The 16,485-nt window shown below is 42.9% G+C and overlaps 1 protein-coding gene across 4 annotated transcripts; it reads left to right on the top strand.

Annotated features, from left to right (window-relative positions):
* The first annotated feature begins 376 nt into the window (after window positions 1-376).
* On the top strand, window positions 377-16,431 carry pianp (PILR alpha associated neural protein). Of its 4 annotated transcripts, XM_086078200.1 has the most exons (6): window positions 377-417; window positions 831-883; window positions 955-1,331; window positions 1,666-1,744; window positions 12,235-12,381; window positions 12,725-16,428. In XM_086078200.1, exons 2-6 carry the CDS (start codon window positions 873-875, stop codon window positions 12,744-12,746), a joined length of 636 nt encoding a protein of 211 aa, XP_085934326.1. In that variant the 5' UTR covers window positions 377-417; window positions 831-872; the 3' UTR covers window positions 12,747-16,428. The 4 variants fall into 4 exon arrangements, 2 of the variants coding, with proteins under 2 accessions (XP_085934326.1, XP_085934325.1); XR_015095353.1 differs by having other exon boundaries at window positions 400-1,331; window positions 12,725-12,870; window positions 14,837-16,431; XR_015095352.1 differs by having other exon boundaries at window positions 400-1,331; window positions 12,725-12,870; window positions 14,765-16,430.
* The last annotated feature ends 54 nt before the right edge of the window (window positions 16,432-16,485 follow it).

The following is a 16,485-nucleotide window of genomic DNA, read 5'->3' as shown; positions in this document are numbered from 1 at the left end:
GGCTTAACCGTTCACCGAGCATGTAAATGAATGTAAATTCATTTATACTCCATCTTCCCTCGGCTTTGTTTTTCCCTCTAAAGCATCCTCGCAGTTATTATAATTTAAGTTTTTTTTTTTGTGCCCGCCCCCTCCTCCTCCTTCCTATGAAACGAGCTTATAAACATCACTTTCTGCCACGTCAAATGTGTTCCCTTTTCATTTAAAAACACACATAATTAGCATTTAAATCTCTCTCTGACAGTCTGCCTCCCTGTATTCCTCTCTCTCTCTCTCTCTCTCTCTCTCTCTCTCTCTCGGGCTCAAAATGTCTCGGTCGCTAAGGCAACCAAACCCTACATCCCCCCCCCCCCCCCCTTCCGCGCTGTGTATCTCCCCTTTTCTCCGCGTCTCATTCCCTCTTTCCACTCAGCAGAGGTAGGCACCGATACGCGTCGGGAGCGCGTGAGTGACGTTTGCTTGGCATCGGTGCGCTCGAGTAATAGATGAGAAGTTGGCTCAAAGTATCATTGCGAAGTATCGGCCGCGTGCTTGACGTGACGTCGCTAATGATGATTTATGGGTTTGGCCGTCAACGCATGCGACCGGTCCGGGTGTACTTTTTTTTGTGGGGGGGGGCCGTTTATCTCGCGCAGATGTGCGAGAGCGTGTGGTACATAATTGAGCGTTCAAACTTGAGATGGCCCGAGGGAGCGTGTATATTTAGAAAAGATTAGAGAGCGGGATTTATGCCAATATTATCAACTGTGTGGATCGGAGATAGAGAGAAAAGCTGGACCCTCCCCCTTTTTGTTTTCCTCTCTTTTTGCTCGTCTTGTCTCGTCTTCCAGAGATGATCGGCGCGCCGGAGTGTCAGTGAACACAGCGAAGCGATGGAGAGATGGTAAAAAGCGAGTTCCGGGTGGGAAAACGAAGGCAACTTCTCATTTTCTCGGGGTCTTTCTCCTCCTCCAGCTCCATCGCTCCTGTCGCACGACTGACCGCCCTGGTCTCCCTCGTCCTGGTTGCCCTGGTGACGCAGCCTTCCACCTGTCACCGTGACGACGAGGGCGAGGAGCGGGTGGACGCCCTGGCCGTCCAGATGTCCGTCACCGCCCAGGCGACGCCCACCCCGCTGTGGGCGGTGGTGTGGGGGCCCACGCAGCCGCTGGAGGACGAGACCTACCGCCTGCTCCAGCACGGGAGCCAGCGGGAGGCCAGCACCGCCGCCGCCGCCGCCGCCTCCGAGGACTGGCTGTACCCCGACGCCAGCACGCATCCCGGAGAGGCGGCGTCCCCAGAGTCGTGGGAGCGAGAGGGCGTGGAGGACGGGGAGGCCGAGCTGCAGGAAGGTGGGTAGCGCCGCATTGCCAGGAGGGCTCCTGGGAATTAACTGTCATGCGGGTGAAGGCTGTCCCCCCCCCACCCCCCTCTTTCCGTGCGAGCGCAGTCAGCTGCGTCTGGAAAGCCTCATAAAGTTGGCATCACTCACGGCGAGCAATCGGCCGCCGTCAATATATGTGGAAGCCGCTGCCGCCGCTGCCGCGGGATGGCGTTTTTTTGTCTTTTTGCACATCCAATTTCATGTTCAGCTGCCCTCATTGATTTCTTCTTTTGTTCTTGGCGCAATTAGACACGGTCACGCTCTGACAATAGCGACTGTGTGTGTGTGTGCGTGTGTTACAGTGGACCCTCAGTTCTACGTCACTGTGACCATCTCCACGCTGCTCATCCTCACCGCAATCATCATCACGGCAAAACTCTGGTAGGAACTTCCTCTTCTTATGATCCCGTCGGTCCGAGCGTTTGGTACCCGAGCCTTCGGTTGCGGAGGAACTTAAAGGGATACTTGACTCATTGAAAAGTTAATATTTTGTCCAGAATTAATTTGGTAACTTCATTATTTTTCATGAACAATTATTAACTTAAAAAAAAAAAAAAGGTTCCATTTGCTGTCGACTGAAGATGACATCACCTGTGCTGAGGAAGTAGATAACGACCAATCACGGCTCAGTTTACTGACCAAACCCAGAAAACAGGTGAGCCATGATTGGTCGTTACCTACTTCCTCAGCACAGGTGATGTCATTTTCAGTCGACAGCAAGTGGAAAAAAACATTTTTAAAGCTATTAACTCATTCACTGCCAATGACGGCTATAAATGTCAAAAATTAATTTTAAAGATTTCTATTAGTTTAAAATTTTTTTCCCACTTTTGAGAACAAAAGTTTAAAAAAGAAACTATTAAAAAAAAACTTGTATTGTACATTTAGAACAGATATAAAATTTGTGATTAATCGTGAGTTAACTAGTGAAGTCATGTGATTAATTATAATTAATTTTTTTTAAATATATATATATACTTTTTAATGAATTTATGGCAGTGACTGAGTTAATTGAACAAGAAAAATAGTTATCAAATTCATTCTGGACAAAATATTTACTTTTTACTACTGAAAAAGGCTTAATGAGTCAAGTATCCCTTTAATCACTCTCTAGAAATCTTCTACACAATAAAAAAAAAAACTATCACTAATACTACTAATTAAAGAAATTTTAATTAAATACACCAAAGATGCTGATTATTAAAAGTATAATGGGCTTTGCTCTGGCCAACCAATCAGGGGACAGAAAAATGATGACATCATCAAATGCCAGCACTCTGGCCCTTGATGATGATCTTGAAATCTGATTGGTTAAAGGGATATTTGACTTACTGAGCCATTTCTAGCAATAAAAAGTTCATATTTTGTCCAGAACTAATTTGATAACTTTATTATTTTTCACGCGCAATTAATACCTTTAAAATAAAATTTCCCACTTGCTGTCGACATAAGATGACATCACCTGTGCTGAGGAAGTAGGTAACGACCAATCATGGTCACCTGTTTTCTGGATTTAGTCGTTATCTACTTCCTCAGCACAGGTGATGTCATCTTCAGTTGACAGCAAATTTAACTTTTTTTTTTTTTTTTAAAGGTAATAATTGTTCATGAAAAATAATGAAGTCACCAAATTAATTCTGGACAAAATATTAACGTTTTGCTGTTAAAAATGGCTCAATGAGTCTCGTATCCCTTTAAAGAAACAATGTCATTGCTGATGTAGTTTTGTGGATGGTGAAGGCCCTGGGCAGATTACATCGACATGGCAACACATAGAAGCTGAAGTCTGATTGGACAAAAAAAAAAAATCATAGCGAAATACTGCTAAATGTTTCGGCCTGGACTGGATTGTACGGTCAAAACAACGGACGGTTTTAAAGTAATGAGCAGATCGGTAAGAGGTTCAATCGGAAATTCTTGGGCTCTTCGAGCAATAATGTGCCGCAGTCCCTTGCAGGATGAACAGAGGATCAATTTGTAATTCACACAGTTAACATTTCCCATGGTTCTATAAAGGTACGCAAGAAGACAGCCATTAGGCTTGTTTTCCATTTGTGATCTTCTTGCCGTCACGTGGGATTTTTATATTCTATTTTTATTTATTTTTTGCCACATGGATGTTAATGATGACAAAATATGAAGGTAGTTTGTGCCACAGTCATTGCTTGTTCAAGTTGAACGGTTGGTTAAGTTGCATGACATTTTGAGATTATGAACAACAATGCGCGACCAGCGAGTTAGCGCCACATTCATTTACTGCCGTACGTGCTGTTTCTCATTGGATTGTTTGTGCAGTGGGCAAGGAGAGCTGCTTTCTTTACATTATTTTGTCCTTTAGTATTCATTTAGGGTGGGGTGTTTGAATTTCTGTGCCTTTATGTCTTTGTAATGTGTTTAAAAAATGAGCAATAATCGACCTTTAATTTTGGTCGCCCTTTTTGCACATTTAAAGCCAGCTTGACATAATATTGGACAATTAATCGGTATGGGGCCCGAGTACAGTATGTACTGTAACTCTGCTTTATAAAACTTGTTTACTCCTTTACATTCTCTTTTGTTATATGTATGTTTTATTTTTTTATTAAAAAACGTTTTATATTGTTTTTTGTGTGTGGCTAGAACAGATAAATGGACTTTTTTTTCCAGAGAATTTCAATGCAGAAAACGAATTTGATATGCAAAGTACATTGACCAGAAAATAACTTTTTATTCATATTATATTTTTTTAATTAGCGGTAATCGGTTAGCGGAATTTTGTTCTGCCAAATATCAGGATCGCCACCGGCCTCGAAAAAATCCATAATGGTGGGGCTAGTTAGGATTTTACTACAGCATTTGCAGCATTACAGCATCATGTAAGTAACTGATGTGACTCAAACTGTTTAACTCATTTGCTCCCAAAAACGTATAAATATGTTCTATTTTAAATGTTTGAAGTGTCCCAAAGACGTATTTATACGCTTGTTTTTGTTTTTTTAGGTTAGAGCATACAGAAAGTTTTGATGCAGCCTCTCAACTGCAGAGAACGGGTGAAGCAATGGTAGTTATTAGACAAACGGCCAGCAGGTGGCAGCAGAGTATAAGAGATCAACCAGGGCTATGTTGCAAACAAGCCCATTTACCCACAGTTCCAAAAAGATTTGTGAATAATGATGAAACTTAGCTATATTCTAATACTAATTGCTGCAAAACGGAAACGGATAGAAATATACATTTTTTCCTGATGAAAGAAGAAGCTCTAATCTTTCTTTTGATAGGTTCCATGTTTTTATAGCAATAGAACACAATATTCTGTGGACTTTGCAAAATCTGTCAAAATCCAGTAAAACAGCCGGGAGCGAAGGGGGTTGCTTCAGTGAAAATGGCTGCCAGTGAATAAGTTAATAAGCTTTGCATGGAGATCGGAAATCAGATATTTCACACGTTGCCATACAGCCCGATCGCTCGTGTTGGTTACGAGGAAGTTCGAAACGAGGATGAAGTTTGTTCAAATGTGAATTTGAAGCCATCGCCCACAGCGGCGCAGGATCTTTGGACTTGCCACTTATCCAGCCCGACATGTGTTTGGAGGAAGCTCGCCGAGAGCGGGCGCGAGGGGGAAAACATCCAAACTAAGCTGTCAGCGCTGTTTCCATCCGTCCTCGCCCTCTAATGAACTCCACGGCTGACCTTGCTTCCGCTGTGGCTTTTTTTGCCTTCAACGCAGGAGGCTGAGGAGTTAAGACGCGGGCGGGAGCTCGGAGCCGAGCTGCTGTCAGCCCCTCGCACGGGAAGAACGTGCCGTTCCGCGCGGAAAGATTTCAGCAGAAACCCCGTGTGTGTTTGTCTGCCTTTCATTTATAGACTCCTTTTTTGAACTCGTATTCATTTCATGTTAGTAGAAAATACAGCGATGCCTTCAGATACGACAAAGTTGTACTTTTGAGTTTTTCACACTTTGCATGAATCGACTGAATCCACTGTGCTGCTGCTCACCTTGGCCACTTGGGGGCAGCAGTTCCTCTTAGCTCATTTCATCTCCTTGCAGAGGATAAACACATGACTGAGTATTTGAATGGGCAAATGTGTTAAGTTAAGCTAGCAGACTAAAAGGCTAAGCCGCAACTTGTACACGTTAAGTTTAACAAAACTTAACCAAAAAAAAAATTTTTTTTTAATTGTTTACTATATGCGAAAGGTGTGCTAATTATGAAATAAATTGAATTGGGTTGATTGTCGCTAGTAGTGGACAAATGATGCTTCAATTCAGAGGTGGCAAATCCAGGTCGAGAAAGTAAAAACCCTGCCACAGTTTGGCTTTAGCCCCCAGGTGCTAGCAAGCTAGCTCCCTAGCTAGCTTCCATGGTGCTCGTTTACCTGTTAGGGAGCTAGCTAGCTAGCACCTGGAGCTAAAGCCAAACTGTGGGATGCTAGCTCGCTAGCTAGCTCCCATGGTGCTCGTTTACCTGCTAGGGAGCTAGCTAGCTAGTTAGCTAGCACCATTGGTTAAAGCCAATCTGTGGCAGGATTTTTACTTTCTGGACTTGGATTTGCCACCTTTTGTGCTCCATGAAACACTTGTGATATATTTTGACTCCCCTACGGCAGCAGAAATGTATATTTATTTATATTTAAACCAAGAGCACCATCTAGAGGGTTAAAAAAAAAAAAAGTAGCAAGTGCTTCACGAAGCTTCTTTTTCCCATCAATAAACTGCCACCAAAGAGCACTCCTATCTCAAGGTCACGCTTGCACCTCAAAACAAAACAAAAAATCATTCAAATGACGGCTCGTTCCTCTAAAAATATGTAAATGGTGTCATTTATATCTCAAGGCACCGTAAAATGTTTTTTTCTCAAAACTGCGTTCATCCCCCGTTCGACATAAATTCTTCCCCGCGTGTAATTGTCTCTAATCATAGATCACACGCACATAGAGAAAATGTCACTATTGGGCTAACCAAATCAGCAGCACCCGCCATTTTCCGTCTTACTGTCGCCGCTCGAGGGGCAAATCGCAAACGAGCGCCGCAACGCCGCTCGTTTGTTCCCATTTGTATTGATAACACTTTTAAAGATTTGCGCTCACTCTTAGAAAACGGTCATATTCCACCTGCCGTTCCGCGGCTAATGCACGTCGCTTGTATATTGCGCCGGCGGAGAGCGGCCATTAGCGGGAAATGGCGGACTCATCCAGATGATCTAGTGCAGCACTTGCACGCTTTGCTGATCAGACCAATAATGTCAAGTTGATTTGACCGCCGGCTCTTGTTTTCCCGCATCTTCCTCCGTCATGCTTTTTCTTTCTTCTTCTTTTATGTCGCTTATTTATGCCTCCGTTCGCCGTCTCCTTACTGCCAATCGTAATTTTCCGATTCGGCGCCTGGAACGCTATCATTTGCTCCACTTCAAATTCCCTTCTCGTACTTCGGCTCAGGTTTGCCCTCACAGTTGTCTTGAATGATCAAAACCTCCCCTCGTCCTGCTCTTCTCACTTGGGCCTCGGTTCGCCTCGCGGGGATTTGCTTTCTTGCTCTCAGTATTTAGTCTGTTGCGTTTGTCCAGTCGGGGCGGGTGCATTGTCCATGTCATGCGTGGAAGTTCGTGCGTCAAGTCTTCACCACAGCCAAGTCATCTTGGCCACGGCCAAGCCGTCTTTGTCACAGCTAACAAAGCCGTCCTCGTCACAGCTAACCAAGCCGTCCTCGTCACAGCTAACCAAGCCGTCCTCGTCACAGCTAACCAAGCCGTCCTCGTCACAGCTAACCAAGCCGTCCTCGTCACAGCTAACCAAGCCGTCCTCGTCACAGCTAACCAAGCCGTCCTCGTCACAGCTAACCAAGCCGTCCTCGTCACAGCTAACCAAGCCGTCCTCGTCACAGCTAACCAAGCCGTCCTCGTCACAGCTAACCAAGCCGTCCTCGTCACAGCTAACCAAGCCGTCCTCGTCACAGCTAACCAAGCCGTCCTCGTCACAGCTAACCAAGCCGTCCTCGTCACAGCTAACAAAGCCGTCCTCGTCACAGCTAACAAAGCCGTCCTCGTCACAGCTAACCAAGCCGTCCTCGTCACAGCTAACCAAGCCGTCCTCGTCACAGCTAACCAAGCCGTCCTCGTCACAGCTAACCAAGCCGTCCTCGTCACAGCTAACCAAGCCGTCCTCGTCACAGCTAACAAAGCCGTCCTCGTCACAGCTAACAAAGCCGTCCTCGTCACAGCTAACCAAGCCGTCCTCGTCACAGCTAACAAAGCCGTCCTCGTCACAGCTAACCAAGCCGTCCTCGTCACAGCTAACCAAGCCGTCCTCGTCACAGCTAACAAAGCCGTCCTTGTCACACAAAAAAGCAAGCCGGCCTGGTCACACCCAAGTGGCCTTCATCACAGCCAAGTCATCATGGCCACAGCCAAGCCGTCCTCGTCACAGCTAACCAAGCCATAGCCCAAGTCAAGTCAAGGCACATCAGGCCCCGTCCCGTCACGCTCGTTCCAATCATGACGACCAGTCCACTCGCGTCCCGTCCAGTCATGATTGTCTGCTCACCTTTCTCCCTACGTTTCGTTAAAGTTCCTCATATTGCACTTGATTCCCGCATTTGGGCCCCCCCCCCATCCCTCGACCACTCGCGTCCCTCACGACAAGACAGAACCTAATTGTTGCTTCTCGAATTTCACTCGGCCATGACCTTATTCAAACTGCAGGCGAGGTAGCACATTGTGAAGCGTGATAGACTGGCTGGCGCTCGGGTGTCATAAATGTGTAAATAACGCCATGTGTTGGATGGGAGGAAAGGAGGGAAGGGGGGGGGGTGCAGATGGACTGAAACGATAGCGTATAGTGGAAAGTGGCCAGCGTCCATCTGAGTGTGATTACAGAAGAGCGGCATATGAGTTGTTTTCCGGGCGCTAAAAATGGTTGGCGTGATGAAGTCGAGCTTGACGGAGGCTGAGGACAGGACAGGAGTTGCCGAGGTTGGACGAGGACAAAGGATTGCTTTTGTGGAGAACATACAGCTCGGTTATGGATCCTTTGGCGTTTTTTTTTATTTATTTTTTACAAATTCTGCATTGCCACTGGCCCCATTAGTTCATCATCTGAAACTAATTATTAACGAGGGGTGTCAGGCGATTCCATTTTTTTATCGTAATTAATTGCATGACTTTAATTGTTTACTCACGGTTAATTGCAACTTTTAAATGTACAATAAAATTGTTTTGTTTTTTTCATACTCTTGTTAACATAAAAGTGGTAGTTAGTGGTTAAGACTGGGTTAGCAGTATGTTTAGGGGACGCTTAGTTACTGGGTTAGAGTAAGTTTTGTGGCATTGTCTCGGTTAGTGGAAGGGTCGGTTTAGCATTGGGTTCAATGGGTACAGTTTAGGACGGCAACAAACGATTATTTCAGTAATCGATTAATCGGTCAATAATTTTTTCGATTAATCGGATGACCCAAAAAAAGTTTACATTTCCATCTCTTTTTTTTTCTCCAAAATCAGGACAATATTTTAAATCGGCAGGTGTACAAACATTACATTAAGTGATTCTGTTTTGGTCTATAATGTGAGGATTTTTTTTTGGATTGTTTCAGTAAAGTTAAAGTCACTTTTACAGAAATCGGAGAATATTTACTGTTGATTAGCAGAAATTGTGAGAATTTGGACAATCTTAAATATAAGATAGTTAAACGATTCATTGACTATTATAATAATGATCTATTAATTTTATCATTGATGAATCGATTCATTGTCGTGCCTCTCGTACAGGTTTGATTCAGTAGTGAAGGTTAATGTGGGCTTTAGTGGCCCGGTTACGACAGCAGCAGAGTTGCGATTCAGGTAAGGGTTCCTCGTTCATGAGCGTGCGTATTAGCATTCCGAATGTCACACGACGCGGGAGAAGAAACCATTTGCAGGCGGCAGTCTGAAGCGGAAGCGGATCGCAACCACGACGTGAACATCAGAGATGATGATTTGTTTTGAGCCGCGACAGTCTTGTGACAGCTTTTTATCCTAGCGTGTCGCAATCTATCACTACATCAGTAACGAACAACAAAGTGAGAGCCGAGTTAATATTTGTGATTGACAATCTCTTGTCAACCCCAAGAAAAACAAGAAGTATTGAAACGTTGTTTTTTTGTATGTAAAAAGCTGCTTGACTTTTTGCCTGCTTCCTCGTTTGAGGCTTATTCTGCTGTCGTTCAAAGAATTGTATTTGTCACGTGTTCTTGTCCGTGGGACACATTGCGGCATCTTCTCATGCAAACGAGCAAAGCCTCTGATGTCACAGCACAGGTGTCGAGACAGCTGCCACTTCCAGTGCATTCATCGCTGTTTACGGCCGCTCCAGGCGCAAGCTACACTTATTAAGGTTTTCATATCTTGGGTCTCCACATATACAGGCAAGGAGTTTTTGTGTGCGTAGAAATGCACACCTTTTGCTTTTCAAGCTTTTTTGTCAAGCGCCTGCGGCCAGTTTTACCGAGCAACATGACATTTTGGAGACAGGGTCTTTCCAGAGAATAAACAGTCTCAAGAACCAATGAACTTAGAGACATAAAAAGAGTTGTTGAAAGAAAATAATTGACATGAAATTCTAAAAAGAAACTTCTTCGAAAGGTTTTTTGTCTGATTGCAACACAAGTCAGGTCTCATCCAATTGTTTCGAATTTTTAAGAGAATTTACTGAAAATGCGCAAACCCGGACATGCGACCCCGCAGATATTGAGAAGGGACTCCGCCGCTGTAGGGGGCAGTATACACCATGTGATCCATCAGTAATTTAAAAGAAGAAGACCAGGAAGTGACTGCACTTTTGTAATTCTTGATACTGAACTGTAGCGTTTCTCTGTTTTCCATCATTTTTTAATTAATTCCAAAAAGATTAAAATTTTGTCGTCCCCTCAAACATACCTCACTTTATCGTCCGTCGATACGCAAAATCCACCCCCTCTCAGCGTAAAAGTTTTTTGGGGCGAATTTTAGGCCCTTTTTCGAATTTCTAGCGTTTCCATTCAGTTTTATTTTCGCATTTGTTGAAAATTTAAATACAAACTACAGATGAACACTAAATTGTGGATAAATTAAAGTTCATATTTTTTAGTTCATATTTTTGTGTGTAAACATATCACGACCGTCAAGTATGAAACACAACATTATGCTCTAGCACAAAAAACAAACAAACATAAAAACATATAAATACGTCTTTGGGACACTCAAAACGTCATTATTAATTAATCATATTTAAACATGAAAATAGAACATATTTATACATTTTTGGGAGCAAATGAGTTAAAGTCCTGTTCCGGTACAGACGCATGTTTGCTGCAAAGGCATATATAACGTATTATTCCCCATTGGGGGGATAATTGCAGCCACGTGTATCGAATTTGCGGAAAGTTCGTCGGTGCCGTCGCAAGCCCGGCCCGCCATTTCTCGCACCTCCCAACAGTCACGTTAAGTGGCATTAAAAACAAAAGATGTCTTCTAGAGTGCCAACAAAACTCTTCCACAATAATTCACCTCCTTTTACGAGCAAAGCTAGCAAAGCTCAGCCCCGCCCCGATTGACTCGGCGCCTCCCACTTCTCTTCCCACGGACGTTGTTTTAATGAGTCCAATGAGGGCGACTAATCCTCTCCCGCATTGGCAGCGTTAATGCGTTTGCCGATGTGAAAATGACTCGGCTGCTCCCGACGCTCTCTCCCTGTTTGTTTCTCGGCTCGTCCTCCTCGTAAGTGGTGGCCACGGGGCTACATTTACAACCCAAATTATAATCTTTATTTATTTATTTATTCACAATCAGTTGTGCTGGTCTAACTCAATTTATTTTATTTTTTTTACTCATTCAATCCCAAAAACGTATAATACTGTTTTTTTTTATGCCAGAGCATACAGAAGGCTTTAAGAGGTCGCTTAAAGCAATGAGTTATTTAATAAAAACGGCCAGCAGGTGGCAGCAGAGTATAAGAGATCAACTATTGACACTGTCTCAATCGTGACTATGCAAAGTTGCCACATAGCTGGAGAGGAGTCCAATCGCAATTAGCACTACGTGTACGTGATACGTGTAGATGTCCAATCAGATTACATCGCGCACGTGTTGCTATGTCAATCTAATCTGCCCTTATCTTTCACAATTAGTAGTGCTGGCTGCTGTAATTCAAGCTATACTAGCAATGTTTCCAATCGGATTTCGAATTTGCCGCCCTGGCACTCAATGATGACATCAGCATGTTTCCATCCTCTCATTGATCGGTCACAGTAAAACCTTGTTACAGACAATTTTTCGATTAATTTATGTTATTTATTCAGCATCTCTCGTGAGGATTACGCATTCATTTTTGTTTGTTTTTGTTATGCTAAGTTAAATATTGATTCGGTCCTGCTGTCGATAATATATGTGACAGTTGTGTGCTGTTTTTTTTTTTTTTTGTATTTTCTGCTATTGTGACCCGATAGTGATGGTATTAATACTAGGGATGTAACGATAACGGCAATATCGTGATATCGCGATATTAAAACTGCCACAATATTGTCATCGTCATGTCACGATATTAAAAGTAGCTGTTAAAAAAGTCCGGTTGATTTCCATAAGTGCAGTTCTAGCACCCTCTGGTGGCTAGTTTTGTTCAGTGCAGTTTAATTTTCATAAGGGATGTTTTGGCCCTTCTATGTTTAAAATCCACGTTAATCGTCACGTAATATGCTTGTGAACGAGTCAATTTGTGGAGGAACTCAATTAGCAAGTAAGTGCCTCAATATTAAGAGTTTTTAGCGATTGTAGGCGGTTTATACGCATTGCTGTTGAAAATGGTGTTTTCGAACCTCATCCCTCATCCTCAACCGCGCTCATTCTCCTTTTCTTCGCCTGCATCCATCCATCCATCCATCTCTCCAGTTACGATCGCAGCTGCTCCCGGCATCCGCCCCCGCTGTCCCGCGGCGTGGCCCCGCCCCTCTCCCGCGCGCTCCCGTGCTCCCTGCCGTCGGAGGAGAGCCGGCAGACGCTGCACAGCACCTCCTCCTCCTTCGCCGACCGCGAGAGGTAAGGACTCGCTGAAGAAAAGTGTGCAGCGCCGTGTACTGTCATTTTTTTTTTCCCCGTGAAGAGTCACTTTGGGGCCCCCCATGTGAAAAGAGGGGGGGGGGGGGGGTACCCGGCCACCATCCGCAGCATGATGCTTGTGTTCAAGGGTATTTAGAGTTAATCTCAATAAGGATAATTATAGTGCTGCACTTCTCCTTCTCAGTCCCTTGCGATGCAGCTTGAGCAGTTTGGGAGTGCGTTCCATCTTCAGCTTCAGGCCTCTCCGTTCCACTTTACACAGACTTCTGTTTTAGTTTTGTCGTGTGTTTTTTTTTTAACACTTCTTTCTCGTCTGTGTCAGGATCCCGGTCGTCAACCTCTGAAGTGGCTCTTTTTCCATATGGTGAACACTTCTACGGAGCCTCCTGAATTTTTTTTGGGTCTCCCCCGCCGGCAGCAGCATTTTTCATTTTCTCCCAAACTGTGAAATACGTTCAGGGACCGCAGGTATTCAAGCCGCCGCGCAAACTCCTCGGCTTCCCTGAGGTCTTAAAACCTAAACTCATCACGCCCGCTTCTTTCTTTCTTTCTTTCCTTCCTTCCTTCCTTCCTTCCTTCCGTTCCCGCGTGCTCGGCGCAAATATCCTCTGCGTGGCTGTCACGGCCCCGGGCTGTGCCAAGCGCGAGCTCGCCGTGACGAATTGGCAAACAAACAATTTAACAGCCGTGCAGCATCCCGTTTGAGGGCCCAATCTCGCTGCCGGCGCTTCCAATCGCACAACTGCACGTCGCCAGGCGGTTCGCTATTCTCACACCACAAACAAAACAACAACAACAAAAATCACGTTTTCTTGCTTGTAAAATGGCGGGTGTCGATGTCATTTTCATCACAGGTCACATTGGAGGGCGGTTATGATTGTGAAAAGTACATTTATGACATATTACGTGCGCACAATTGCCGCTGCAGTTTGATTGGTGTTACTTACATTGGTGCCTTGAGATACGAAAATCATCGATTTTTTTTTGCTTTTCAACAACTATGATGGCAGTGAACTTGAAGTTCTTACAATATAACAATACTCACAGGCATACTGTATATTCTTTTTTTTCTCTCTCTATGAAAATCTTCTTCCTTTGTATGAAACATACTGCTGCAATGAATTAATCTTGATGCACAAACTAATTCTTTAGAGTTAATTATGGTATAACTATATTTCTGTACAAAGTACAACATTATATGATGACCATAAAACATGTTACAAAAATGTTTTTCGGGGGGGAAGCTGGAACAGATTCATGGCCTTTCCATTCATTTCAATGGGTGAAAATGATTTGACATATGAATTTATTTTTTTTATTTTATTTTATTTTTTTTTAAATTAAGAGCGTGGACATGGAACAAATTAAACTCGTATCTCAAGGTACAATTGTATATTATATTAACAACCAAATAAATTGGAAATCAAAAGTCACTTGGTGAAAATATTCAAGTAGAATAAGCCAAAAAACTACCGGTAATTGGTGGTTTTGTAATTTTCTATAAATGCCATTTAAACAAGTGAAGACCCTCAACTCACTTTTTTTTTTTCAATAATCGATCTGGAGCTGACAAATAGTTATTTCATTAATTGATGAATTGGATTTTTTTTTTATCACCATCATTTTATTCAAAAACAGGACATCATTTCAAAATGATAGTCCAGACAGTTATCGCTTACTTTGATCATATCGATTAGTTGTCAAATCTTTCCAAGGCCCCAAAATGCCAGCAGATGGTATCACTTTGGCTGAGCACAAAAACCGAGTAGAAAACTTCTTCAGGGAATAAGAGGGAGAATTTTACAAATCTGTGCAACTGTGAAGACCGAACCGCAAATACGCAGATGGCTTCCAATATTTGTTATTAAGTAATTAAAATTTCTATTTCAGTCCAGATTTTCTGCAAGCATCCACTAAGCAAGAAACAAAGTAGACATTATTTGCTTTAGCGGGCCCCAAAACATGAAGCGACGGGCCACATCTGGCCCTCGAGCCTTGATTTTGACACCCGTGTTCATCTCCGAACAAGGATTGGTGTATTTCACAAATCTGTTTGGCGGCGCTGCAGCCAATGTGTTTAACATGTCACGCTCTAAAAATGCACTCCCGCTTCAAGCCTCGGAAAAATGCTAATTCTTTTGTATGTGTGTGTGTTTTTTTTTTTTTTTTTTCCCCTGCTGGTTTTCCTCATGATTTGTTTCCTTAATTATTTTGGCTTTCACCTCTTTGTTCACACTGGGATGCGATGAGCAACACTTACTTTTCTTCAAAATATCCATCACCTGACTGGCTATTGGAGCAACCAATCACAAAGGTTGTTTTTTTTTTGTGCGTCTTTGTGTTCGCTTGACAACACTGACAGATTGATGTCGTCATGGACAGCCGAGAACGACCGCACAAGGCAACGTGGATTATTATTATTATTTTTGGACAGGTATCGCATTGTGGAAATAAGAACCATCATCTGCCTTCACATCTAATCACTGTTCATCATTGGAAAGAGGCACCAAAGGAACTTTCGAGGGAACGTTCATGTCGCCCGCCTCATAACAATCAAATGTATTATTCATAAATGTCTATTTTATCTATCGGCTTGTGACGTCTTCTAGAACCTCGCAAAGGCACGTGTCAGTTTGTCTTCGATGAAAACTTTTCTAAGCAGCTTTCAGATGACATGCGGACGAAAGTATTGAGACACGAGGCCATTTTCAAATGTGGTATTGCGCAAGGTCCACGTACTAGTACGCATTTTTTCCCCCCACCAGGACTGGCCATCAGGAATTTCCTGAACAGCTGGTCCATTTTTGGGCCAATCGCCCTCACCCCGGTACATTTTCGGGGAGGTCAAATCCCCCACATTGACGGATAGGTTTCGGAACATGTCCGTCGCCCGGAGTCCCTCACATCCCCGTTGAAGAACATTTTCCTGGATGGAGGAATTTTGTTCACAGCCCATTCCTGGTCCTCACAATTTTTTTCTCTCCAAATTTTAATACATAACACGATTAAAAACAATTAAAAAAATTTTTTTTTTACATAATACAATGAATTTTTTTTTATTTTTCAAATTTTAATACATAACACGATTTAAAAAAAAGTATTCCCAAATTTGATTGCGTAACACGATTACTTTTTTCAAATTGCATTACATAATAAGATTACACTTTTTATTTTATTCAAATTTTAATACATAACGATTAAAAAAGATTCTAATTACATAATTCGATTAAATTTTTAGTTTTTTCACATTTTAATACATAATGATTTTTTAAAATTATTGTATAATAAGATACAAAAAAATATATCACATTTTAATACATAACGCGATTAAATTTCCCCCCCAAATTTTAATACATTCTTATTCCCTCCCCCCAAATTTTATTACATAACACGATTACATGGTCTTCACTATTATCCAACTACGTTAGTGTACTGGTTGAACAACTGTGTGCCACTAGAGACATTATAAAATTCCACTAGTTAACATCTATCACTTGACTAGCGGTTTGGCGCCCGCAGATTCACCTATTCACTAATCTGTTTCCAAATGTATTTATTTTTGGGGGGGTAGCCAACCTCCAGTTTTTTCAAGAGTTTTGTGGGTTAAAAAAAGTTTTTTCTTTCCAAAGGCATTTATAATGGCTACCAATTATAGATCAACTGTACTAATAACTAGTGTACAGATGTGAACACTTTTGCCTGAATAGTATCCACTTTGTGTGGGGGTGGGGGTGGCGGGGGGCAATTCTACATTCATCAATTGTCGCTTAATTGTCTTACTAATGAGGAAAAAGAGCATACTAGTACATGAACCCTAATCTGGCTATCAAGGTTATGGAATAAACGCTGATGTCCCAATACTTTTGCCCTCATGCCGTTTCTTCCACGACAAGCGTCGTGCTGGTGACGTCATGCGTGGCCCGTGATCCAGTCTTGTGGTTTTTAGTACAACTCCTGTAGGACTATGGTCTTTCTGTACCATGCAAGTTCAATAAAGACAACACTAGTGTTTTAAACTGTGTGTATACCCACTTCATTTTTCAGTAAATTTTTGCGTCTACCCACTCGTGAATCCTCCTGGAT

This window comes from Leptonotus elevatus, chromosome 6 (genome assembly GCF_054856555.1).
Source record: "Leptonotus elevatus isolate MCC_2025b chromosome 6, RoL_Lele_1.0, whole genome shotgun sequence".
Classification (NCBI taxonomy): Eukaryota; Metazoa; Chordata; class Actinopteri; order Syngnathiformes; family Syngnathidae; genus Leptonotus; species Leptonotus elevatus.
The sequence above is the reverse complement of the archived record's forward strand: the minus strand, read 5'-3'. Positions and strand labels throughout refer to the sequence as shown.